This window comes from Apodemus sylvaticus, chromosome 1 (assembly GCF_947179515.1).
Source record: "Apodemus sylvaticus chromosome 1, mApoSyl1.1, whole genome shotgun sequence".
Classification (NCBI taxonomy): domain Eukaryota; kingdom Metazoa; phylum Chordata; class Mammalia; order Rodentia; family Muridae; genus Apodemus; species Apodemus sylvaticus.
Genome location: NC_067472.1, coordinates 54,485,802 through 54,508,444, shown reverse-complemented (window position 1 = coordinate 54,508,444; position 22,643 = coordinate 54,485,802). Strand labels below are relative to the sequence as shown.

Genomic DNA, 22,643 nt, shown 5'->3' with positions numbered 1-22,643 from the left:
TGTCTACTGAGCTAAGGGGTAGCTCACAGTGTGCACAGGCGTTTTCTATCATATCTGCTGTTCTCTGTATGGGTTGGGTTTCTGGAGTAACGTCATATGTAGTTTTCATGCTCAGGACCTTAATGTAAATGGTGCAGTATTTTCATAGGGCCTCTGCCTATCTGTTTTGTAGAGCAGTGAAGTGCTCTACAGAAGACCTTTGGAAAGGGAGGTCTCATTCCTCGTAGATGCCTTAGGAGGGGACAGTTCACAGTAACTCTGGGTAAACATGTCTGAGGTGGAGGCTGGCTGCTGAATCCAGTAGGTGTTGCGCTGACGTCTAGAATATCAAGTTGTGATTATTTCCTGATATTTTGAGACCAAAGGCTAATAGTAAATCCTGCCCCCCTGCACCCACTTTGAACTTGTTCTATAACCTTTTCAGAATTTTGGTTGGTTTTTCTGCCCCAGAGGGTTCTCATTGCAGCCCAGGCTAGCGTGGTCTTCCTGCCTCAGCTTTCCAAGTGCTGGAGTTAGAGGAATGTGCCACCCCATCTCGATGTTCCCCTAACTTAACAGCTCACATTAGAAATTAGATACCAGGGTCTGGAGAGATGGCTCAGCAGTTATGAGCACTGACTGCTTTTCCAGAGGTCCTGAGTTCAATTCCCAGCATGGTGGCTCACAAACATCTGTAATGGGATCCGATGTCTTCTGGTGTGTCTGAAGACAGCAACAGTGTACTCATACTTAAATAAATCTTTAAAAAAGAAATCAGTTTAAAAAAAAATCAGATGCTAGGCTGGGTCTATACCGCAGTTGGTAGAGTCTTGGCTAGTATTGGTGACACCTTGTGGTCGCTCCTGTACAACATAAGTGAGCTGTGGCGGCACATGGCTGTGATCTCAACAACCGGAAGGCAGTGGCTAGGCTGCTGCACATTTAAAGCAGTGTAAGTATTACCAGAATGTCAGTGCTACATAGTAAAGCTCTTGTCTCTAAAGACAGAGGGTTAGGAAGTACAGGCCGGCCTGGGCTACTTCAGAACTATGTCAAAAAGCAAATGAATTAGAAACTAGTATTTTTAGAAAGTTGACTTCCTTCATCTCTGGTATAGGATTTTGTATTTGTGTTTCTTACCCCATCCTTTAGTGAGGGGTAGGACAATTCTTTATCTAGAACCCTGAACCTGCTGTTGGATATTTTTTTGTAAAAATAGTGGGAGCTGTATTTTAGAATCCAAATAAGCCAAAGATGGGTTGGTTCTTACTCCAGTGCTGCTCCCAGGCAGCTGACCTTGAGTTAGATCCAAACTTGTCTCCTGTGCAGTTGGGTATTCTCAATACTAGATGCTGTGGGGTGTGTCGATACCTTTTTTTGCTGGGACCTCACTGAACCTGTCAGACTCCTAAATCCCATTTCCCACCCCACCCCCTGTACTTGTGCAATCTTCACTACTTTTTGGTGTCCTTTGCATTTTTCCAATATCAAGAGACTGAGGCAAAAAGGCCACCTTGTGTGCTGCTTTTAAGGGGTAGGCCTTAGCCTGGGAGAGACCTGTTAAGGACAGAGTTCTCCAGGGTGGACCAAGCAGCCTCCTTTATCTGGACTGGAGGTGGCAGGGACCCCACCGCCAGCTCCTCTTTCTCTCAGCCTGCAGGAAGGGTGACTCATCTGCACATCCTGCTTCATGCCTCTAACCCTGGTGGTTTGGTTGGGTGCAGGGTGGCCAGATGGTTAGATAAAGGGCCAGTGCACATGGGTTAGAGATCTGAGGAGGGTATGGAAGGCTTTGGGGCTGGTTCCTAGGAAAGAGTTAACAGAAGTTTCTAAGGGGTGAGGAGCAGAGGGAGGCCTTGGCTTTGGTGCAGTGCAGAAAGGGGAAGCACATCTGGGGTTAGTTTGGTCCCGCCCTGCCCTGGGGAGGCCTGAGTCACCACACTGCCAGCCTGGCCTTACTCCATCTCAGCTTGGGCTGGAGGCTTTTTGTTAGAAGCTAGTCCTCTACCGTCAGCCACAGATACAAGCGTGAGCCAGTGAAGGTCTCCGGGTGCCAGATAGGTTCTCTGCCACCAGCCACTGTCTAGAGTTGGCATCACTACCCACAACAAGCTGGCAAAGTTAAGGGGTCAAGGGCAGAAGGGGAGGGGTGTTAGGAATGGATCAGGCTGAGATCTTGGAAAACTAGCGGAAGGGAGGCCCTTGTACCCACTTAACAGGCAGACTCTTAGCTCAGAGGGGGCTGAAAGTAGAAAGGGGGTAGTTGCCTCAGAATCTGAGTCTAGAGTGTGAATGGGAATGCAGAGCCTTGGTTTATTTTAGTTTGTGGATAAGCCAGTAGATAATGGTCATAAGTAGCTATTTATTTTAGCTTTGTTGGCAGTTCTGCATAAATCACTTATTAAAAAGTTAGGATGTTTTAAAGTTCTTCCAAGATAGACCTAGACTGTCTTTTTTCTTCCATTCATGTCCTGCCTTGAGTTAGATCTGGACAGCTGCTGTTCTCCCTGGGTTGGACTTAGCCCACCAGCTGCCCACATGCTCCAAATGTGCCACTTCCCCCTTTGAAAGATGCAGGGGTGTGTGTGTGTGTGTGTGTGTGTGTTGGCTCTAGAGTGTTGAAGAGTAAGTGTCTTGAGGGCCCCACCCTGAAATTAGTAGTTTCTACAATAACCAGCACTTCTTAGAATGTCTCTATATATCAGATGGCTTGTGTTAGGCCAGAGCTTGCCCAGGCTCTCAAAAATGGGAGGCCAAAGGTATAATATTCCAGGTCCTTTGTGTGTATGAATGTAGATAAGGGTACCCACTCTACTCCCTTCCTCTAATGCTGTGCTGCTGAAATATTGATGCCCCTGAAAGAGAAGCTACCACCTGCTCCTGTCTGTGTGCACTAAATCAGGCTGGCATGGATCCCAGAGTAGGCTGTCTTTTAACTCCAGTGGAGTTCTGGGATGTCCTGTGCTCAAGTGCCTACGGCTTGAGGGGTAGACATCCTTCTGCAGGGGATCACTATAGAGTATCACTAGTCACTTTAATCATAAAAGGGAGAATACCTTGGGTACATAGTATTGGTTTACCTTGGATATCTGTTTTTGGAGCCTATTATATCTGTTTTTGGAGCTCATAATAGAGTTTGTTTTAGAGGATCTTTCAATGCATTACATAGCAGAGAGTGACTTTGTACTTCTGTTCGTCTCCCTTCACCTTAGTGTTAGGATTACAGGTGTGTGCTCCTGAACCTGGTTTGTATAATGCTGGAGACTGAACCCAGGGCTTCCTTTATGCTAAGAAAGCACTCTGTCGCTACATCCCATGCCTGATACTGCCCAGACCAGGAGGAGTTGGGGCGGTCAGGCTGTTGGGACTATTTTCTGATAGGATCTTCCATGGAATGTGCCTTTATTCCCAGCTGTCCATCCCCTTGTAGCAGCAGCAGCAGCAGCTGTCATGTGAAGGCCTCTAGCTGGCTCAGCCCTTTTGCAATTTTCTGGCTAGTTCTGCCAGCATTGGGGGTGGACAGTGAGGATGGGCAGAGCTAATGGCAGTTGGGAGCGAGGCAGGGCATGAGGGTGGAGGCTAAGGAGGACTGGATTTGAGGACTGAGGAGAGGGGTTGCCTAGGTCAAATGGGAGCTGCAGAAAACAGCCAAACAGGAAAGGGAGGCGGAAAGACTCCCATCCTAGGAAGTTGGGGTTGAGGTAGGACTGACAACTTTGTAGATGTAAGGGAGAGTGAGTGTGTGCTGTAGCAGGGCCCTAGCCAGTCATCAGGGAGATCCTCATTTCCCCTGACTCATAAACTGCAGAGCTATAATACATTTTCCAGCCAGTTCTTCACCATGTGGGACTTGAGTCACCCAGTTCCTAGGGTGTTGGCTGCCTTACGGTTGGCCTGGCTCTGCCCCACCCATTCCCATTCATCTCTACTGTTAGGACAGGGGTTGGTGAACACACGCTTTCTATCCCACTCTCTTCAAATAGTAAGTATCCATTTCTTTGACTCAGCCTTACAGAATGTACCTCACTCGCTGTCAGTAAGACCATCTGAAGACATTCTTTATCTCGCATGAACTGGAGCCCCGAGGGGGGAAGTGACTTATCACATACTTCCAAGGCTCAGCTCTTGCAGCCACATACTGAGTCAGTCACCTTTGCTCCTAAGTAAGAGAATGCTCCCCTCAGAAGATGATGGTAATTACAGGGACACAATGCAGCTTTTGGAGGGCAGGGAGTAGGTAGCTTCCAAAGGTTCTAGCAGCCCAGAGCTCTGTGCTAAGAAGCCTAGAAGTGAAGCAAGTCTCAGGGCAGGGTCAGCTACAGCAATCTAAGTCCTGGGGCGGGCAGAGGGCATAGGGTGTAGCAGAGGCAAGACTGAGTGACAGGAGCCTCAACTATGTGGTGACTCAGGCTCTGGGCAGCCTCCTCGGCCCTTTCTTAGCCTGATCTTAAGTTGAGCTTGGGAGAAGTGTGAACAGAAGAGGGAGGGAAACCCAGGCTGGCATTCGTTTCCCCCAAGAAGGCAGAGGAAGTTAGAAAGCTGATTCCAGGGAAGAGTCAAAACTGGTGTTCCTCCCTGTCCCTTTGGGGAGGGAAGGCAGGCTGGGCTGATTCTATTCATTCTAGCTCCCTCTCTTTGCCCAGTCTGAGCACTTGTCTTCTTCCTTACCTCTCCTCTCTTCTCTCTTAAGCAATCCTGCTTTGCCTCAGTTTCTTTTTCCTGATCTCCAAAAGCACACTCATGCCTGAAGTCTCCATTGTTGGGGTGGGTACCCACCCTTCCCCCACCCTTCCCTCTGCTTAGCTCTTTTCCTTTTTCCAGATAGTCTTTCTGAGACGTCTATTTCTCAAGACAGCACTATCATTCTTGATCCTTAACCAGCTTTAACTTGAACTCTAGCTGGTGCTAAGGATTTTATTAGGACCCAGTGCCATGGAAGGTTTCCCTGTATTAGTCTGAGCAATTCAGGAAGTCCTTATTTGAAGTCTGAGGTTAGTTACAGGCTGGGATTTGTACTGAACTGGGGAAAGATGATCTTGTTTTTGGTTTTGTATTTTGCTTTAGAGGGAAGCCTTGAGAGTTTAAGAGTTGCTAGAAAATGCTTTGATTCCAGAACTAACCGATTGGTTGGCTGGGAAAGAGGATGGAATAGGAAGAGCTTAGAGTGAGTGGAGAGAGCGTTTAACAGGGTCCCTAGTGCTGGGTGGGGCTTGGCGGGTGGAAGTGGGCACTGGGAGAACCCTGTGGTACTTGGAAGGGTTGCCAGTCATTTTTCTGTGTTTAAGGGTGCTGTCTGAAAGGACTTTGAATAGGGGAAGGAGTATGTTTCTAAACTGCAGATAGCACACTTTGACTTCCTTTCTAGGATCACACTTAAAAAGCTGTTGTTTTTTTTTTTCTCTCTCTTTAATGTACTGGTTTCAGAAAAAAGGACTGTGGCAAGAAGGGAGGGGAAGGGGAATCCCCTGGCAGAGGGCCCATCCACAGAGCTCCCCTTTGTGGTTACTATGGAAACAGGCATAATAGGAACAAAACATAGTCACGTTGCTTGGCAACCTAGGAGCCTAAGGTTCATCACACACATACTCATGACTCCTTCATTTCAGGGAACCCCCAGGGTAGGAGCGTCATTCCTGGAAGCCGGGTTCTCCCAGTGACGAGTCCTAGAGCTCATTTAGCTTTCTTTGTGAATCTGGAGGACTGAGGTGGGGGGCACCTCTGAAGGATGAGAAGGTGCTCCCCACCCACAGCGGACCTGAACCCAGGCCAGTGTTGACAGGAGCCTGAAACCTTGAAAACAGGTTTTCTTTGCAATGTTAGGGCAAAGGGAATTCTTTTAAAGTGTGTGTGTGTGTGTGTGTGTGTGTGTGTGTGTGTGCATGAGAGATGCTTGCTCCTGCATCTGGTATTGGGTGTAGGGTAGCAAAAAAAAAAAAAAAAAAAAAGACAGGATAGAAAAGACAGCTTTCCATTTTCTGAACAGGAAAAATTTCTGACAAGGAACTGAGAAGACACGGTAAAGGGTTCTGAACCATTCCTTCTGGGCTAAGTACCTGGAGGGCAGGGATTCCATCCTGCTGAGTTCCCCATTACCTAGTGACAAGTCCTTGGGCCCAGTGTTAGGTGGACAATAATGTTTGTGCAGCTGCAACGAAGATGTACAAGTAGAGGAATTGGAATTGTTCCCTAGGGACTGACAGTCTGGAGAAGATGTGAGAGAGAGGCAAGGCATTTGTATAAGGAGCAAGGGTTTTGGATCCAGTTATATCGAGAAAGCATTCAGTAAATTAACATGTTGCTGAGGGCTGGGGATGTATCTTAGTAGTGGAGTGTTTGCCTAGCATGGATGAGACCCTGGCTTTGATCCCTAGCATTACAATAAATAAACAACTCTTGCTTCTGAGCGATTGCTGGGTGTCTGCCAGTGCCTCCCCATCCACCTAGAGCACATGAAGAGGGAAAATCCCTTTAAGGAGTGTAGATGTGAGTGGGAGGTTTTCCTTTGCCAGCTGTGTGACTTTAGGTAAATCAGTTGCCCCTGAGACTATTTCCCTATCAAGTAGCTCCTTCTCAGGGTATGTGAGGACTAAGTGAGCTAATATGTGAAAATCTGCTGCAGAGTCACATACAATGGTCATCATTGTGGGGGTGGGATAAGGAGCTATGACATGGGATGGTGGTGGGTGGCATGGGCTGGGGATGGGCTAGAATTTCCACGTAAAACACTCAAAAAAAATTGTGTTTGATTCTTTGAGGAAAAAAGTCTCACTCTGTAACCCAGGCTGACTTAGAACTATATAATATAGGCTGGCCTGGAACTTAGTGATCCTCCTGCCTCACCCCATTGAGCGTTTAGATTTATAGACATGGAACCATCATCACACCTACCTGAAAACTTGAAAAGAACCCCTTCCTCTGGGTTAATTAGGAAACTTGGGGTCTGGTTCCAATTGCACGATCATGATCTTTAAGGATTTTAAGGATGGAGGTTTTCCATTCTCTGTTCTCTTAGCTTAGAATGGGACAGGAGCGGTTCCCAGAACTATGCCCTGACCAGGTAAACTTGACATCCTTAACCTGAATGAAGTGTCTGGACAGTAATCCTTGTATAGCAGCAACAAAAGCCAGCCTGGCCGTCCTGCCTTCTTCCCTGTTGACCAAGAGGGTTGTCAGAACAAACACTGGGGCAGATACAATTGGCTCAGAGCCCAGGAAGCTCACCCTCTTGGAGATGTGATGTTGAGGTGCCCAGTGCCCACATCCCTTCATTCTCTTCTTTCCCTCCTTCCTAACTCTCCCGCCTGGGATGCTCCTTGCAGATACCACACAACTTTGGGCTTACATCACTTGACATCATAGCCTCCTTCCTGAAAGCCTAAGGATAAATCAGTTTCCGTTTGAGCACGCATCAGGAAACTTGATCCTTCAAAGGATAAAATGAAGACCGGACCCGACCTCCCCCACCCCCCAAGGTTTCTTCTCTGCATAGCCTTAGCTGTCCTAGACTCACTATAGACTAGGCTGCCCTCAAAATCAGAGATCCTCTTGCCTCTGCCTCTGCTTCCTGCATGCTGGTATTAAAAGCATGTGCTACTGCCACCCTGTTGAAGACGCTTCAAAATTAACAATCTGTTGGTAATTGACCAACTGGTGTCTTTTGGGGGAGAGAGTCTGGGTAGAGACAAGGCATTGTGTAGTCCAGGCTTACTTTGAACTCTATGTAGCCAAAATCACAGATGACCCTGACTCGTGGGTGTCTCAGTCAGACAGCCTCAGAGTGACACCCACACTAGGCAGAAGTTTGCTTTTTTATGGTTCTGCCTCTCTATAGGGCTTAAATTTCAAGGACTGGGATGAAGCTCAATTTTACAGTGTTCATTTCTCAAGTAAGAGGACTTGGGTTCGATTCCTAATACTCATACACAAAACACCTAACAAACACCCTTAACCATGATGGAGGCACTGTTTTAATGCCTACAGGGGTTAGCTGGCTGGTAGGCTTACAGAGTACTTCATTTTATTTTAGGTCTATGTTTAAGAGGTGAAATAAATCCTGTCTATATGTAGATAGGGTTTTACTATGTAGCCCAGGCTGGCTTCAAACTCAGAGTTTGCCAATCATTGCCTCTTGAGTGCTGAGATTAAAGGTATGTACCACCATTCCTGGCTTAATAAATGTATGAGTGCTTATATAAAATGAATGAAATAAAATGTCTTGATGTTGTGAACACTTGTAATATATCAGTATTTGAGATGCTAGGACAGAATTGTTGTGCATTTGAGGACAACCAAACCTACATCGTGAGTTCCAGAACAGCCTGGACTACATTGTAAGGCTGTTTCAGTAACTCACGACCATAGGCTAGGAGATGACTCGCCCTGTTCAAGGAGTTGACACCAAGCCTCATGACCTCTTTGATCTCAGTGGAAGGAGAGAACAGATTCCCACAAGTTGTCCCTTGACCTCCACATGATCATGCACACTAAATAAAAGAGAGGGGGAAAAAAAAGACTGGCTCTTGTGTTTTATTTTTTGAAATGTTTTTTTTTGTCTGAAGGACTTCGTATCTCTGGGTGGCTTAGAACTCATGAAGTTCACCCTAGTGAGTGCTGGGAAAGGAGTGGACTTGGAGGGGGTCTGGTAAGCCAATTGACAGTGTGTGATGTCTAGTGGATTTGAGGAAAGACAGACAGAGAGAGAGAGAGAGAGAGAGAGAGAGAGAGAGAGAGAGAGGAATGTTAGTAGCCAAGCCTCTGCTTTGCCTGTCTTTGCACGTCCATGCCTGCCTGAATTTCTACCTACATTTCTCCACCCTGGTGTGTCCATATCTGTGCCTGTTCTCAATCCCTCCCTGCTGTGGTCTCCCCCCCCCCCCATCGCCTGCACCCAGTGTGGTAACTGGACCTGGACACAGCCCCCAGGGCTGGCAGCAGACTTGACTGATATTTTTAGCCTGTAAACATGTTTGCCATTTCAGAGGACAGGGCAGGGCTGGTCTCAGCCCCAGCCCACTCATGATCTTGGAGCGAAGGTGCTCCCGCCTCAGGCCAAGGTCTCAGTTCTCCAGCCTGAGGTCTCTTGGGGCATTTGGGAAGGAAGGGAAACTGGAGTGGGCAGCTGGGTAGCCACTTGCCAGGGAGGGTAGAACTCAATAGGGAAGAAGAAAAAGGGAGGTGTGGGGGGGATGTAGCCAGAAGATCTCTCAACCCCATCATTAAGCATTTAATAAAATCCACATATAGTTAGAAGTGGCTGTGGGAAATGGCTGTAAATTGGGGAGCTGAGCAACTTGCAAATGGGGATATGGGGGAGGAGCTGTGAGGGGGACAGAAGAACTGGGAGGCACAGAAAGAGCTGGATCTTGGGTTCTTCATGCTTACCGGGGCACAGTGGTTCCTGCCTTTAATCCCAGAGAGGCAGAGGCAGGAAAATCTGAAAGGCTATTAGGTTCTAACCAGTTCCACAACAGCCAGGGCTACACAGTCTATGCAACCTCCCCCAGACAAAACACCCAAAAGGCGTGGGGGACAGGGTTACAGGAGAACAGTTCTATGGCTGGTCCAATGGCTGCAGGCCTGACTGGTGTCGATGCAGTGATGAACAGCACCACTTGGTATGGTGCACGGATGTCTCCGTTCCTAGGGGTCGGATCTAAGTCTTAGAGTCAGTGTGTTTTGTAGAAGAGAGCCTGAAGGCAAGAAATGGGCGAGGCCGCAAGAAGCTTGGGACCGGAGAGGAGCCTGGGACTGGGACTGGGACTAACGTATCTGAGCTTGAGAGAAAGCTCAAAGGTCTGTGTGGAGGCTGGAGGTCGAGGTTGAATCATCTGAGCTTCCTGGCTCTTCTGCAGAATAGGTTGATGCTGGATTCCAACCGTGAGGGTGAGCCTCTGTCCCTGCGTGCTTCCAGGAATTTCTCGCCGGTGAAGACACAACTGTTTAAAACGGGGTGGGAAGATCCAGACCCGGGACAGGAGCAATAGATGGGATAGGAGAGGGGGATAGGCGACGTCTCCTCGTCCCTGAGCCCCCTCAACCTTCTCCCTTCACCAGTCTATTCCAGGGTGGCTTCAGTGTTGGTCTCGCTCTCGGGTCCCAGCCCTGTTTGGGCCCCGCCCGGCCCCGCCCTCTCCCCACAGCTCCGGGCAGACCCGCCCGAGTTACAAGAGCCGCCTCCGCGAGCGGGGGCCCGGCCACTTGGAGCAGCTCTGCCGCAGGGACTGCACTATCCGCCCTGCCAGACCCGCCCCGACTGGGGCTCGCCGTCGTCAGCAATCACAGCACTGCGACCTCGGGCCCTTCGCCGGCTATGGCTGCGTCCTGGGGCTGAGCCCACAGGTAGGGAAGCGGAGCGCTGGGCAGTGAGGTGTGGGGCCTGGGTACGGGCGACCAGGGGAGGGAGGGACTCGGACGAGGTGCATTTGCGGTAGTGTCACTACGAGGGTTCCAAGAGTTTGGAGCAAACCTGGCCGCTTGCGGGCCGCCGGGGCAGGCGACGCGTCGTGCTTCGGGAGTAAAGCTCTTTCACCGGAGTTGGGGCCAAGTTTAACTAAGTTAGAAAATCGCTTCGAAGTGTGCTTTGCTGCACTTTAAGTTTTTCCCGCGGGTGGGTTGTCGTCCCAACTGCACTGCAGGGCGTTTCTGGTCCGGTGGTCCCTGACCCACCCCTTCTCTTTGGGGCGGTGGCTCAGAGCGCTAATGGGTTCCTATTCCATGTTTACTGGAGAAGTTTTCCAAGATTCCCTTCGCCCCTCCCGCGTCCCTGCACCGCATGCCCCCTCTGCTGTCCTTCGCGGCTCCCCACACCTCCATCTCGAACTTCGCGTCCGGATTCCCCTCGGCCCCACCCTGCTCTGTAGCACCAGCCTCTCCCTTTCTGGCTCCTAGCGGCGACTTCAACAGCTCCCCTTCAGCTGCCCCTCCCTAGTCTTGCCCCTCTGTGTTCCCAGATCCAGAAAACTCCCTTCTTTCTCCAGGGCGTCGGAGCTTGGAAGTTTGCAGCGTGCCTCCCTGTGGGATGGGTGGGAGTTGGGGGTGGGGGACATAATTAGGGAGATTCCTGCGCTGGGGTGGGCGGGGAGGGGGCTGTGCAATCGACACAGTCCCCAGAACCTCCCTTGCTCCTTCGAGGGGCGGTGCTTTCTCCCCACCCCACCCCACTCCCAAACTCGTCCGGGCGGGATGGCCCCCGCCCCAGCGCCTGGCTGGATTCCAGCAGCCTGAGGAATGTAGTGGTTGGAGCCGGTGACTAATTCAAACCAGAATTCGGGGGTGGGGATGGGGGTGAGGGGCAAAGGGGAGGGGGAAAGAGGCCGTGTGTAGGCGGTGGGGCCGGAGCGCTGGGCGTAGGTGAAGGACTTCACTGCTCTCTTTGGAACCCTCCACTTTTGCAGTGCACGCCAGCGGAGAGGGCGGGGGCCAAGATCCTACTGTGGGGTTGGAAAGGCAGCATGCTTAGGGTGTGTGCAGAGAGCTGTGTTATGTAAGGCTTTCCCATGCAGGGAGGGGATGTGCAGTGTGCGGGAGCCTGGGCCTCCTTTGGCCGGAGCTCCCTGCAGTGCCAGGGCCGGTTTGGGGGTTGCGGAACCTTGGTGGCTCTGGGTTGGTATCAGGGCTAGCTGTACATGGCGATGAGCACTGATGACTCTTAGGGGGGACCCGAGGATATCCACGAGTCTCTTAGGGGGGACTCGAGGATAACCCTGACAACAACCTAGTGTCCCTGGTGTGTGTGTGTGTGTGTGTGTTGTACTTGCCTGCTCACTCTGTCACTTCTGCACAATGTGACCACAGAAGATTGTGCGCATGATGTCTGGGTTGGCACCCTGGTTTGGCAGGGTGTGGCCCAAGGCAGAGTCTCTGAGGACACGCGGTGCTCAGGGGTACTTGTGTTATTCTCTATGTTCCTGTTCTGTGGAGGGGATTTGTAGAAAAGTTTCCGGAGGTTGTTGGGAGTCCTTGGAGAGTGACCTGGAATTCCCAGGAGCAAAAGGACCCAGAGGTCTATTTCTGTTCCCAGAACACCGCTGGACTCCCAACAAATGATTTTGAAACTGTCTGCCCTTAAACTTTAGCAATGGCAGGGACCATCTTACTGCACCCCTTTCCTAATAGCAGCCTAACATATAATAGATGTTGGGATGAGTTCACAAGATCCAATGATTCAGCTGGCCGCTGTCCTCATAGGTGACTGGGAGAGGGGAGGGCAAACAGGAAGATGCCATGGGCAATGTGGGTAATGTTTAGGGTCTCTACCCACACTTAGAATAGCTTCGGTGAGTAGAACCGCTTCGGTCCTGCCCTATTAGGGAAGTTCCTGAGGGAGGGTGGGCCTCTTTTCCTTTTCCCAAGCTGAATGAACCAGTAGCTTCCTTTTCTTAACTTGAAAAACTATGGGCGGTGGTGGTGGGGGACAGGCCTGCATCTGGTCTGTAGAGTGTGCAGATTATGCAGTTGAAGGGAACCCCTCATTAAGGGGCACTTCCTTAGTCTGAGCTAGGTTATGGGCTAGAGTGTGGGGAAGGAACTGGGAACTTGGGAGCTAAGCTAGTAAAGGACTCAGGGGCCTGGATGACATCTGGAGGATGTCTGAACTCCTTTCTAAAGCTCTTGTCCCTAAGAGATTATGCAAAGGGACGTTGTGAAGAGAACCAGGACATTCAGAGAGACAGGCATGTGAGTCATCTGGGGCTTAGTACTAATGGTTTGGAGGTCAGCGGTGATACAGAGGGTCTTGGCCCAGCACCCCACAGCTCCAAGTCAAGGAAAGGACAAGAGAGAGACAGTGGAGCAGGGAGCTCTGTGGAAGAAGAAAAGTAGCCTTAGTTAAGGACAGGGAATGAGTTATGGGGCCCCAGCTCACTTTAGGCCTAGAGAGGCTCTGCTTAGAGGTTCAGAGCCCTACCAGGCCTTATGCTCCACTCCACTTGGAACCGACTGTCGGGTTCTGGCAGAGCACACCACTCTGAGCCTGAGGAGCTGGTTTGAGGGGTTGGGGTAGAGCTGTGGGGGTGGAGGAGTGTGCTGGGCACTGGGGTGTGGTCACTACCTTTTTCAGAACTTGGGAACTGCCTGGAGACAGACAAGAGAGGCAAACTGGGAGAGCTAGTCTGACTTCTGAAGGGATCTTTGCCCAGACGCCCCCAAGTTTCTCTCCTCAGGGCTGGGCTGACCACGTGCTTGTATCCACTTAGGTTAGAGGAAGGGAGGTCGCTGCCAGTTTAGAATGTGCAATACACCTGGGCCCCTTCAGGCTTCATCCAGGGCTCCCAGAAACGTGCAGTTCCTTGATTTGACCATTGGATCATCTGGCTTTCCAAAGCCTTTGTAATCAAAGTATCGTCCGTGTCTGAGTGTGTCCAAACAGTGTCAGAATGGGGGTGGTGTTGCAGAATATTTCTGCAGAGATGTCTGTATACTTTGATGAAGCACCCCTTTCTCTCTCCTAGTCCCCGTTTCCACTGGGGCTAAAGCTGAAATGATTGGTCTTGGGTCTGTCACTGTTTGCATTACAGGAGTCGCTGTTCACTTTCGGTGAAGTTTGTGTTATTGCCTGTGAGATGATGTCCTGTTGGCTATTCATGGGGCCCTCACACTGTGGTAAAATCTGGATATGTCACCTCTGTTAGCCTACCGGGACTTGGAGGGTAGAAGCAATGACTGACTACTCTAGGGTGGAAGTTCTATGCCAGTGTTCAGAGGAGACTGCAGTTGTGGGCTGAAGTGAGCTCCTTTGTCCTGTACAGGTCCAGGCCTTGCGTCTAGAGGCCCTCAAGGAGCATAGAGCACTCTTGGGAGGATAGTCCCCACAGAAGGAGGTTGAGCTGGGCAAAGTATTGCATACGGCCTGTCAGGGAGCGGCATCCTGCCTGGTCCCTGGGGCCTGGAGCGGAGGTTCTGGGGGAAGGGAAGTGCCTGGAGCTGATCCTGGCTACGTGTCCTGGCTAGGCTGGGGGTGGGAGGGAGCTTTGCAGCCGCTGTTAGATGACCTGGCTCTGAGTCTCTTTGCTACATGACTTGACCACTGGGGGGCGAACATGCAGCACTTACTAGGGAGCTGGGTGGGGCACAGGGTATAGTCTAAATTGTAATCTACCCCACAAGGCAACAACATACTTCTCCCTCAGGTTTCCCAACCATAGGATACTGTCCTTAGAGTTGGTATTTTAATCCCAGAAGTCCTGTCTAAGGCCAACTTTTCCTTGGTGTTGTGCCCTGATGGGGAAGTTCCCACTGGGTAATACAATGTTGTCTTCGGTCTCTACCACTAGGAGAGGCAAAGGTCCCCTAGCTAGGGGAGGAAGAGGGACTCTCCCTTCCTGCTGGAAGTGAGAATTTAGGGCGTTGGGGCTTGCAGCTTGTTCTAAAGAGTTGTGGGGAAATGTGTGTGGCCAGAGTAGAGAGGAAGAGGTAGAAATCAAGAAGCAGTTTTGGGTCTGGCTATGGCTGTTCTAGAGGTCAATGAGCAAAAATCCCAGCATGGTGGGGGAGGAGTTGTTGGGGAGGGGGATGCTAAAGGGGGCATCCCCGTGAAAGTGAGACTTTCTTCTGGTAGCTGTGGTAGCACGGCTGACCCTTGAAGGTAGGGTCAGACACAGAGGGGAAGGTGCACACCCAGGGTCTGAGTGCCAGGCGGACAGATACCTCCTGTGAGCCATAAAGCTTACCACAGAGGACTGCCTAAGCTGGGAAAGGTGGGTGGTGGGGCTGACCAGGGTCTCTGTGAGCTTCTGCGTGTGTGTGTGTGTGTGTGTGTGTGTGTGTGTGTGTGTGTGATTCCCCTATGCCTTTCTCTGAATATTCCTCCAATATCCAGGTCATCTGGGTCTTGTTGGTTTAGTTCTCTTTGATCGTTCCCTCCCATAAGTGGAAAGTGCCCTGTCTCGTGTCTACTTAAGTAGCCTCATTTGTCTAAAACTTTAGATATTCTTGTCTTAGCCTCCCGAGGATTCTAGGTGGCGTGAGGCACAAGGTTCACTCCTGTCAAGTTTTTCATTTGTTTTTGACAGGATCTCATGTGGTCAAGGCAATCCTTGAACTCACTGTATAGCCTAGGATGGGCTGGAACTTGCAGTGATCCTCCTGGCTCAGCCTCTTAAGTGCTAGGATTGTAACTGTGCACCATTATGCCCGTCTCTGCTAACTGTTGCTTTCCTTGTTTTGTTAAGAATGCATGTGTGGTGTGTGTGTGTGTGTGTGTGTATGCATCTGCACGCTTTGACACACATGTAAATGTCTGAGGACAGCTTGTAGGCATCAATTCTCTTTTTCTGCCACGTGTGTTCTGTTGACCCAACTCAGGCTGAGTGCTAGAAAGAAAAACTTCTCTTGCCTTCCATGTATCAGCCCAAGAGAAATCCAGAACTAGGTTCTGGAGAGTTCAGGCTTTTGAAAAGCTTGGGATTCCTGCCTCTTGGGGACATAGTCTCAAAGAGACCCAGAATAAAGGTTCATTAAATGCTGGGCCCGGGGTACCTACAACTCTTCCTCAGAGGGGCCATCATGAGGCTGGTGGAAGTAAGGGTAGGCGGTTTGCCCGCTCCTGGTGGGCACCTCCCTCTGGCTCACTCTCTCCTGCTCCAGCACAGGACTTGCTTCTGGGTGTTTGTTTCCTTAGGGGTCTTGCTCTGTGGTTTCCCACGTGTGTCTCATCCTATATATACATTTGTGGCTTCTTCTCTTTGCTTGGGTGAAGACTGTTGGGGTGGGGCTTGTCTCCATATTCCTAAAATAATGTTAATTCATCCCTGTAGGATTGTTTGTACATGAGATGAGACCCTAAGGAAGGGATATCAGCGGCACAGCCCTGGCAGGCAGGGTTCTGCAGCATTCCTTCTCTCTCTCTTCTTTTTTTTTCTTGGTGAAAAAAAATTTCTTTTTGGCTTTGTTTTTTTTTTTCAAGACAGGGTTTCTCTGTGTAGTCCTGGCTGTTCTGGAGCTCACTCCGTAGACCAGGCTGGCCTTGAACTCAGAAATCTGCCTGCCTCTGCCTCCCAGAGTGCTGGGATTATAGGCGTGTGCCACCACCACCCGGCAAAACTTTTTTTTTAAAAATATCTTTAATCGGGCTGGAGAGATGGCTCAGTGGTTAAGAGCACTGACTGCTCTTCCGAAGGTCCTGAGTTCAAATCCCAGCAACCACATGGTGGCTCACAACCATCCATAACGAGATCTGATGCCCTCTTCCGGAGTGTCTGAAGACAGCTACAGTGTGCTTACATATAATAATAAATAAATCTTTAAAAAAAAAATATCTTTAATCTTCTTTTAAAAATCTTTTTAGTCCAGTTGTTATCCCTCTGCTGGTCCATCCTCATCCTCTGACAGTCCCTCATTCCATTCCTCCTCTCCAGACTCCAAGAGGATGTCCCCCACCCTCCCTCACCCCATCACCCTGCCAGGCCTCCCCACTCCCTGGGGCCCCAAGTCTCTTGAGGGTTAGGTGCATCTTCTCTCACTGAGGCCAGATCAGGCAGTCCTCTGCTGTGTCTGCTGCCTGGTTGTGGGCTCACTGTCTGAGAGATCTTAGAATTCCTTCTTCTAACCATTGATGACAGGCCAGTGTTCAGCTCTCTCTCCCCCTTTGGGGGGTGTTTACGACAGTGCATCTATCGTCCTTCTGGGTGTGTCTCTCTGACTGTCCAACCCCTCACCTGGTTCGGAGTGCCAAGGCTTTCCCTCCAGTGGAGATCTCTAATCCTACCGTGAGTCATGATGTTCTTGGGATGGAAACTCCGTGTCCCTGGCCTTGTGTGTATAGCTAGTTAGAGCATGTGGGTGGAGCAGTGGTAGGAGGGTCAGTTGCTGAGGTTCTCCTTGATGTAAGAGGTCCTCCCGGATGTAAGAGGTCCTCCCTGATGTAGGCGGAGTACTTCTTTCTTCCCTGAGTAGTCGGTGTGCAGGTCGTGCTATGCAGGTCCACTCCATGTGCCCCTCCTGGTATAGGCCTTGTCTTCAGGCTTGGCCCATTCAGCCATTGAGGCACTAGGGCTTGGCTTCTCAATGAGAGAGAGAGAGAGAGAGAGAGAGAGAGAGAGAGAGACCGAGAGAGAGAGAGACAGAGAGAGACAGAGACAGAGAGAGACAGAGAGAGAGGAGAGAATGATAGATTCTGTCATCTTGACACATACAGTGGCTGTTAGCAATTGCCCTGAGCTCTCCCCTGTGGGGAAGAGAGAAAGGCCTAGTTCTCAGAGGACAGAGAGGAGAGAATGTTCTTCTGGAGGGCACTGTTGCCAGGCCTCTCTGCTTTTGGAAATTCTCTGGATCTGCTCAGTACAGTCCCCAATGGTAGCAGGCACATATATTTTTGCTGAATATATTTGTTTGTGACTTTGAATTGCAGAAAGGGCATTCTGTTTATGACCTTTGGCCAGAATCATGCTCTATCTCTGAGTCCTTTCTGTCTTTACTTGGAGTATTCCCACTACCTCAGGCCTGTGTTCCCCAAGCAGTCCTCCGCCTTAGGGGTTCTCCACTGCAACCCTGCCTCTTCCCATCACAAATGCTCATCTCTATTGGGCCATAGCACTGGAGCTATCAGACCTGAATTCTCGGGCTCTAACACTTCCCTATTCTAGCCTCTGTGTATATCTTCCTTTCCCTGTATGTGAGCAGCAGCCAGGCTGTCCTCTAGGATGCTACTGTAGGGGAGATTATGCATACCCTTGCTGTCTAAGTGTGGTAGTGGCTGTTAGGCCCCTGTAATGTGGCTAATGGTATTACATTTTTAACTTTGAGCCGGGCATAGCAGAATACCTTTGTAATCTCAGAACTGGGGCAGTGGAGGCAAGAGGATCAAGGAGTTCAAGGTCTTCTCAGCTACAAAGCTGAGGTCAGCTTGGACAGTGTGAGGCCCTGTCTCAAAAGGCGAAGGACCAAAACAAAAGACCCCACAGGGCTGGAGAGAGGGCTTGGTGGTTAAGAGTGACTACTATGCCGGGTGGTGGTAACACATGCCTGTAATCCCAGCACTCTGGGAGGCAGAGGCAGGCGGATTTCTGAGTTCGAGGCCAACCTGGTCTACAGAGTGAGTTCCAGGACAGCCAGGGCTATACAGAGAAACCCTGACTCGAAAAAAAAACAAATCCAAAGGAAAAAAAAAGTAAGAGTGAGTACTATTCTTTCAGAGGACCTGAGTTTGGTACCCATGTTGGGCCTCTTAACAACCACCCGTAATTCCAGTTTCAAGGGAATTCAACACTCCTGGACTCATGGGCACTTGTAGTCATGTACACCTATGCACTATATACAAACACACACAACTAAAATAATTAAAACTAGTTTAAATGCTTATTTATGTGTATACATGTATGTCTGTGTGACTGGATGCCCACATGTGTGGAGGTATACATGGAAGCTGGAGGGCCTGAGAGTCCCTGGAGCTGGAGTTATAGATGGTTGTGAGTCTCCTGACTTGGTTGCTGGGAGCTGAACTAAGGTTCTTGGGAAGAGCAGCAAGCACTCTTCACCACTGGGTTAGTTAGTTCTCATCTTTTTTCCCTGTGGTGGTGGTGGTGGTGGTGGTGGTGGTGGTGGTGGTGGTGTGTGTGTGAAACCACAGTAATTTAATTACTTGCCTAATATTATTTTATTTTTGGCTTTTGGAGACAGGTTCTCATGTAGCCCAGGCTGGCCCTGAACTTGTGCTGTATCTCCGGCCAGCCCTTAACCTCTTGCTCTCCCAACTTTCCCTCTTGAGCTGAGATTATAGGTGTGTGCCACTATGCCAGGCTAATCCATTTACATTTAAATAGCCACATGTGGCTACCCTGTTAGTAGCTCACATCTGACTCTTTTCAAGCCCCAAGGCTTGTGATGAGTGACTGAATTGTGAAGAATTCTCCCAACCTCCTAAGACCTTTTTGATTTACCTGGAGGCCTGACTTAACCTGTATGGGAGGAGAGGGAGGAACATCTGGGCTGGTTACGGACTCCATGGGTGGAGGACAGACCAAGAGCTGCCGCCCAGATGCAGAAAACAAAACTTATTGCCACCACGTCCTTCCATCTCTCACAGGCATCCCCATGGCTTTCAGGACCATGTATGTTGAGAAGGGAGTCCTTCTTGGCCAGGGGCAGAGTAGGCAGGTGCTTGGCAGACCCACTTGGGCAGGGCCAACTTGTAGCATGAGTCCAGTGGTTCCTGTTTGCAGTGGTTGAGAATTTTTCGGAATGACTTCTCGCAGTAACCTACTGAGTGAAGCATATAGCAGGTCCAGGTTGGTCCTCAGTGCTTTTGGCATCTAAGGACCCTTGTCCTAGGGCTCAATCGAGAGAAGGGAAGCTGTGGGAAGTCCTAGCTCCTTTAGCATTCGGGGCCTGGCCTAGGAGGCATTGCATTGACTAGGTTTTAGGCGTGACCCTGTGCATGTCTGGAGCTGTTGCTGCAGACTGCAGTGACTCACCATGGAAGGAGGCAGGGTGGGGCCACCATGTGGGTGAGAGTGAGCTGGCTCTCTTTCTCCTCTGCTGGCTCAGCACCAGGATGTTTGGCTCAGCAAGGGGCCCTGCGCAAGGAGGAAGGTACTAGGAGCTTGAAGGGCTGCCTTCAGTTCTTAGGTGTTTGAGCTTGAGACCTTTACATTCCTGTTTCTGCCGGGATTCTGACTTCTAGTCTGGCTTCTCAGTGTTGGTCTGGGGTAGGGCAGACAGGACAGTGCCAGTTTCAAGTTGATAAGAGTCAGTGTGACTTTCCTCTTAAGGCAGCCTCTTCTGCCTGCTGGGAAGGGAGGGGGTGTTTCCCTAGCTCAAACCTGCACCAGCAGGCTTCTCTCTTGTCTTCTCTTACCCTCTAGCCTGCACCTGTGTTGTTAAGTAGGCCCACGATAAATACTGTGTTTATGAGTTTGTCAAGTTTGAGAACAGGTGTGGTGATCTAGGTTGTTTGCTGTTTTTTTGTTTTTGCTTTTGTTTGCGTGTGTTTATCTTTTGTTGGTTTCTGTCTGAGACTGGACCTGCTAAGTGCCATGGGTTTCTAAAAGCTACCGTCCCATCCTAGAGGCTGGCTCCAGCACCTTGGAAGTCTCATTTATCTTTCAGTCTGAGATGCCTCTTAAGACTTCTGGAACCTTGTGGAGCCCAGTTGGTCACACCCAGAGTCCCTTGTTTATCATTTGTATGGAGATAGGACTCTTAAGTCTTTTAAATTTCCATATCTGGCATAGGGAGTGCATTTAATAAATGTCTGGAGGATGCATGAGTGTTGGGAGGTAACAATCTAACGCAGTGTACAATTACGTGCTGGGCTGGGCTGTGTTTGTCCCTGGCTGATTTCCTTTGCAACATCTAGTATAGACTCGGACATGCAGGAGGTGATCAGTACACATGTATTTATGATTGGTTGACTAATTTCTAGATGTAAACAATTTCAGGGTGGGGCTTTGGGTGAGGCTCACCACAATTTATAGAGTCCTTCATACAGTTTCATAGGTATGCTTTTAGACGACTGCCAGTGGTATTTTGTGTGGGTGGCTGTAACTCTTGTCATATTCACCATTCTGCGGGTGTTTTCCCAGGGCACCTCTGCAGCTGATAGCTCTTCCTGAGGCAAGGAGGGATGCCTTCACCTATAGTGTCCACTGTAGGATCCACATTGCCTTGACTAACTAGGGGCCCAAGCCGGACTTTTGGCTTTGGGAGCTTAGTGGGGATGGGATTGTCTTTGTTTAGGCCATTACTAGGAGCATAGCTTATGGAACTTTCAGCGGGTAAGGGTTCCTTCTGGTCCTTGGGACCAGGCTACAGATAGTAAGCTGAGTCACTGTCGCTGGGTTAGACACCACCATCCATGCTTAGAGAAAAGTCTCACATTGGTGACGGGGTATAGACTAAATGTGTCATAGCGAAAAAGACCCACAGAGACATCTGTGTCATCACCCTCTTTGTGTGCACTCCAGGCCAATGGGCCTTTCAGAGTCTCAGTCTCTGCTCGTAACTGTGGGACCAGTTATTCTAGAGACTGATGAACATGAGTGTTTTGTGGAACCTTTGTGGACCAGCTTCTGTCTTATTTTCCTTCAGTCTGCATGGAACTCTTAAACTGTTTCCATGTTCACAAAGAAACAGGTTCAAAGAAGTTAAGTGTCCTTGGCAAGAGTCCTATGCCAGGTGGTGGTGGCGCATGCCTTTAATCTCAGTATTTGGGAGGCAGAGGCAGGCAGATTTCTGAGTTCAAGGCCAGCCTGGTCTACAGAGTGAGTTCCAGGACAGCCAGAACTACACAGAGAAACTGTCTCAAAAAAAAAAAAAAAAAGTCATGTGGTTACCAATTGTAGTGGGGACCGGAGTTTTGGCCTGCCCAGGGGTTCAGTATTCATCTGTCTTTTGGGTGGTAGCTCACTGAGTTTTGAGAGGCTGATGGTGAATATCATGATGATTTTTTTTTCCTAGGTTGTGTGACCAAGATTCCCAAAGAGAGAAAGACTGATACAGTCAGAGAAGAAGGAGGGGCGGGCTACTGGCAAGGCGTTTGCTCTTGAGCAGAGTCCTGCAGAGGTTAGTAGATGGGATGGGGCAGAGGATAGAGGATAGGATGGGGCGTGCTGGACACATGCATTTGAACCTGTGCCATGGGTGGATCAAAGGGCGGGTGTTCCTCTTTCTGTCTTTATTGTGCATTGTGAGAACTTCCACAGTGGAAAAACATGGAAGAGACAGTCCTCCCCTCAGGTGAGCCAGGGCTGAGGGAGGGAGCAGCTTGGGCTCCATTCCCTGGAGTGCACAGCACCAGAGATCCTTGGCTCTCTTGGCCTTCTGCACTCCATATCCCCATGACCAGATCTGTTTATTATTATTATTAATTATTATTATTTTTATTTTATTTTATTTTATTTTATTTTTTACCTCATCCCAGATGGAGAAGGAAGAAGAGACAACCCGGGAGCTGCTGCTGCCTAACTGGCAGGGCAGTGGCTCCCATGGGCTGACCATTGCCCAGAGGGATGATGGAGTCTTTGTACAGGAGGTGATGCAGAACTCCCCTGCGGCCCGCACTGGGGTGGTCAAGGAGGGTGAGTCTCCCCAGGATAATGACTGGGCACAGGGGCAGGGGGGGGCGGGGATAAGAGGGGGAGAGAGTAGGAGGCAGGGGACAGGCAGAAATGACCAAATGACTGTGGAAGACATGGGTCCGACAACATAAGGAAGGTCAGTACCCAAGCCCTGTCCCTTGCTACTCTGTGTCTTGCTTGTGAATCTCAGGGGAGGTAGTCATGTGGAATCTTGGAGACTGACCTTGTCCTCAGGTCTGATTCTGTGCTCTTCCCCAGTTCTGCAGCTGTGTGTAAAATGGTTGGCCTTCCCTTATCTGTGCTTGAGTGGGCACTACTGTGTCTACGTGGTGTTCGCGAAGCTAAAGGAAAGTCAGTTTTAGTGGCTGTTTTGTAGTGCTTTCTTGAGACCTGTGGGTCTTTACCTGATTGTTGTACTCCCTTACTTAGGGGACCAGATTGTGGGTGCCACCATCTACTTTGACAACCTGCAGTCTGGTGAGGTGACCCAGTTGCTGAATACCATGGGACATCACACTGTTGGTTTGAAGTTGCACCGGAAAGGGGACCGTTCCCCTGAGCCTGGACAGACTTGGACCCACGAAGTCTTCAGTTCCCGTAGCTCTGAGGTGGTTCTGGTGAGTACCTGGTGACCCACCTTTGTTCAGAGTTCCC

The 22,643-nt window shown here is 49.9% G+C and overlaps 1 protein-coding gene across 1 annotated transcript in view; it reads left to right on the top strand.

The window, feature by feature from the left end:
- Positions 1–10,150: 10,150 nt before the first annotated feature.
- The window catches only part of Ahnak (AHNAK nucleoprotein), a 30,376-nt gene continuing 17,883 nt past the window's right edge, over positions 10,151–22,643 (top strand). The window contains exons 1-4 of the mRNA XM_052190300.1: positions 10,151–10,317; positions 21,370–21,474; positions 21,833–21,989; positions 22,419–22,606. Of these exons, the coding sequence (XP_052046260.1) occupies positions 21,833–21,989; positions 22,419–22,606 (345 nt within the window). The 5' untranslated portion in view covers positions 10,151–10,317; positions 21,370–21,474. The remainder of the gene's footprint in view (positions 10,318–21,369; positions 21,475–21,832; positions 21,990–22,418; positions 22,607–22,643) is intronic.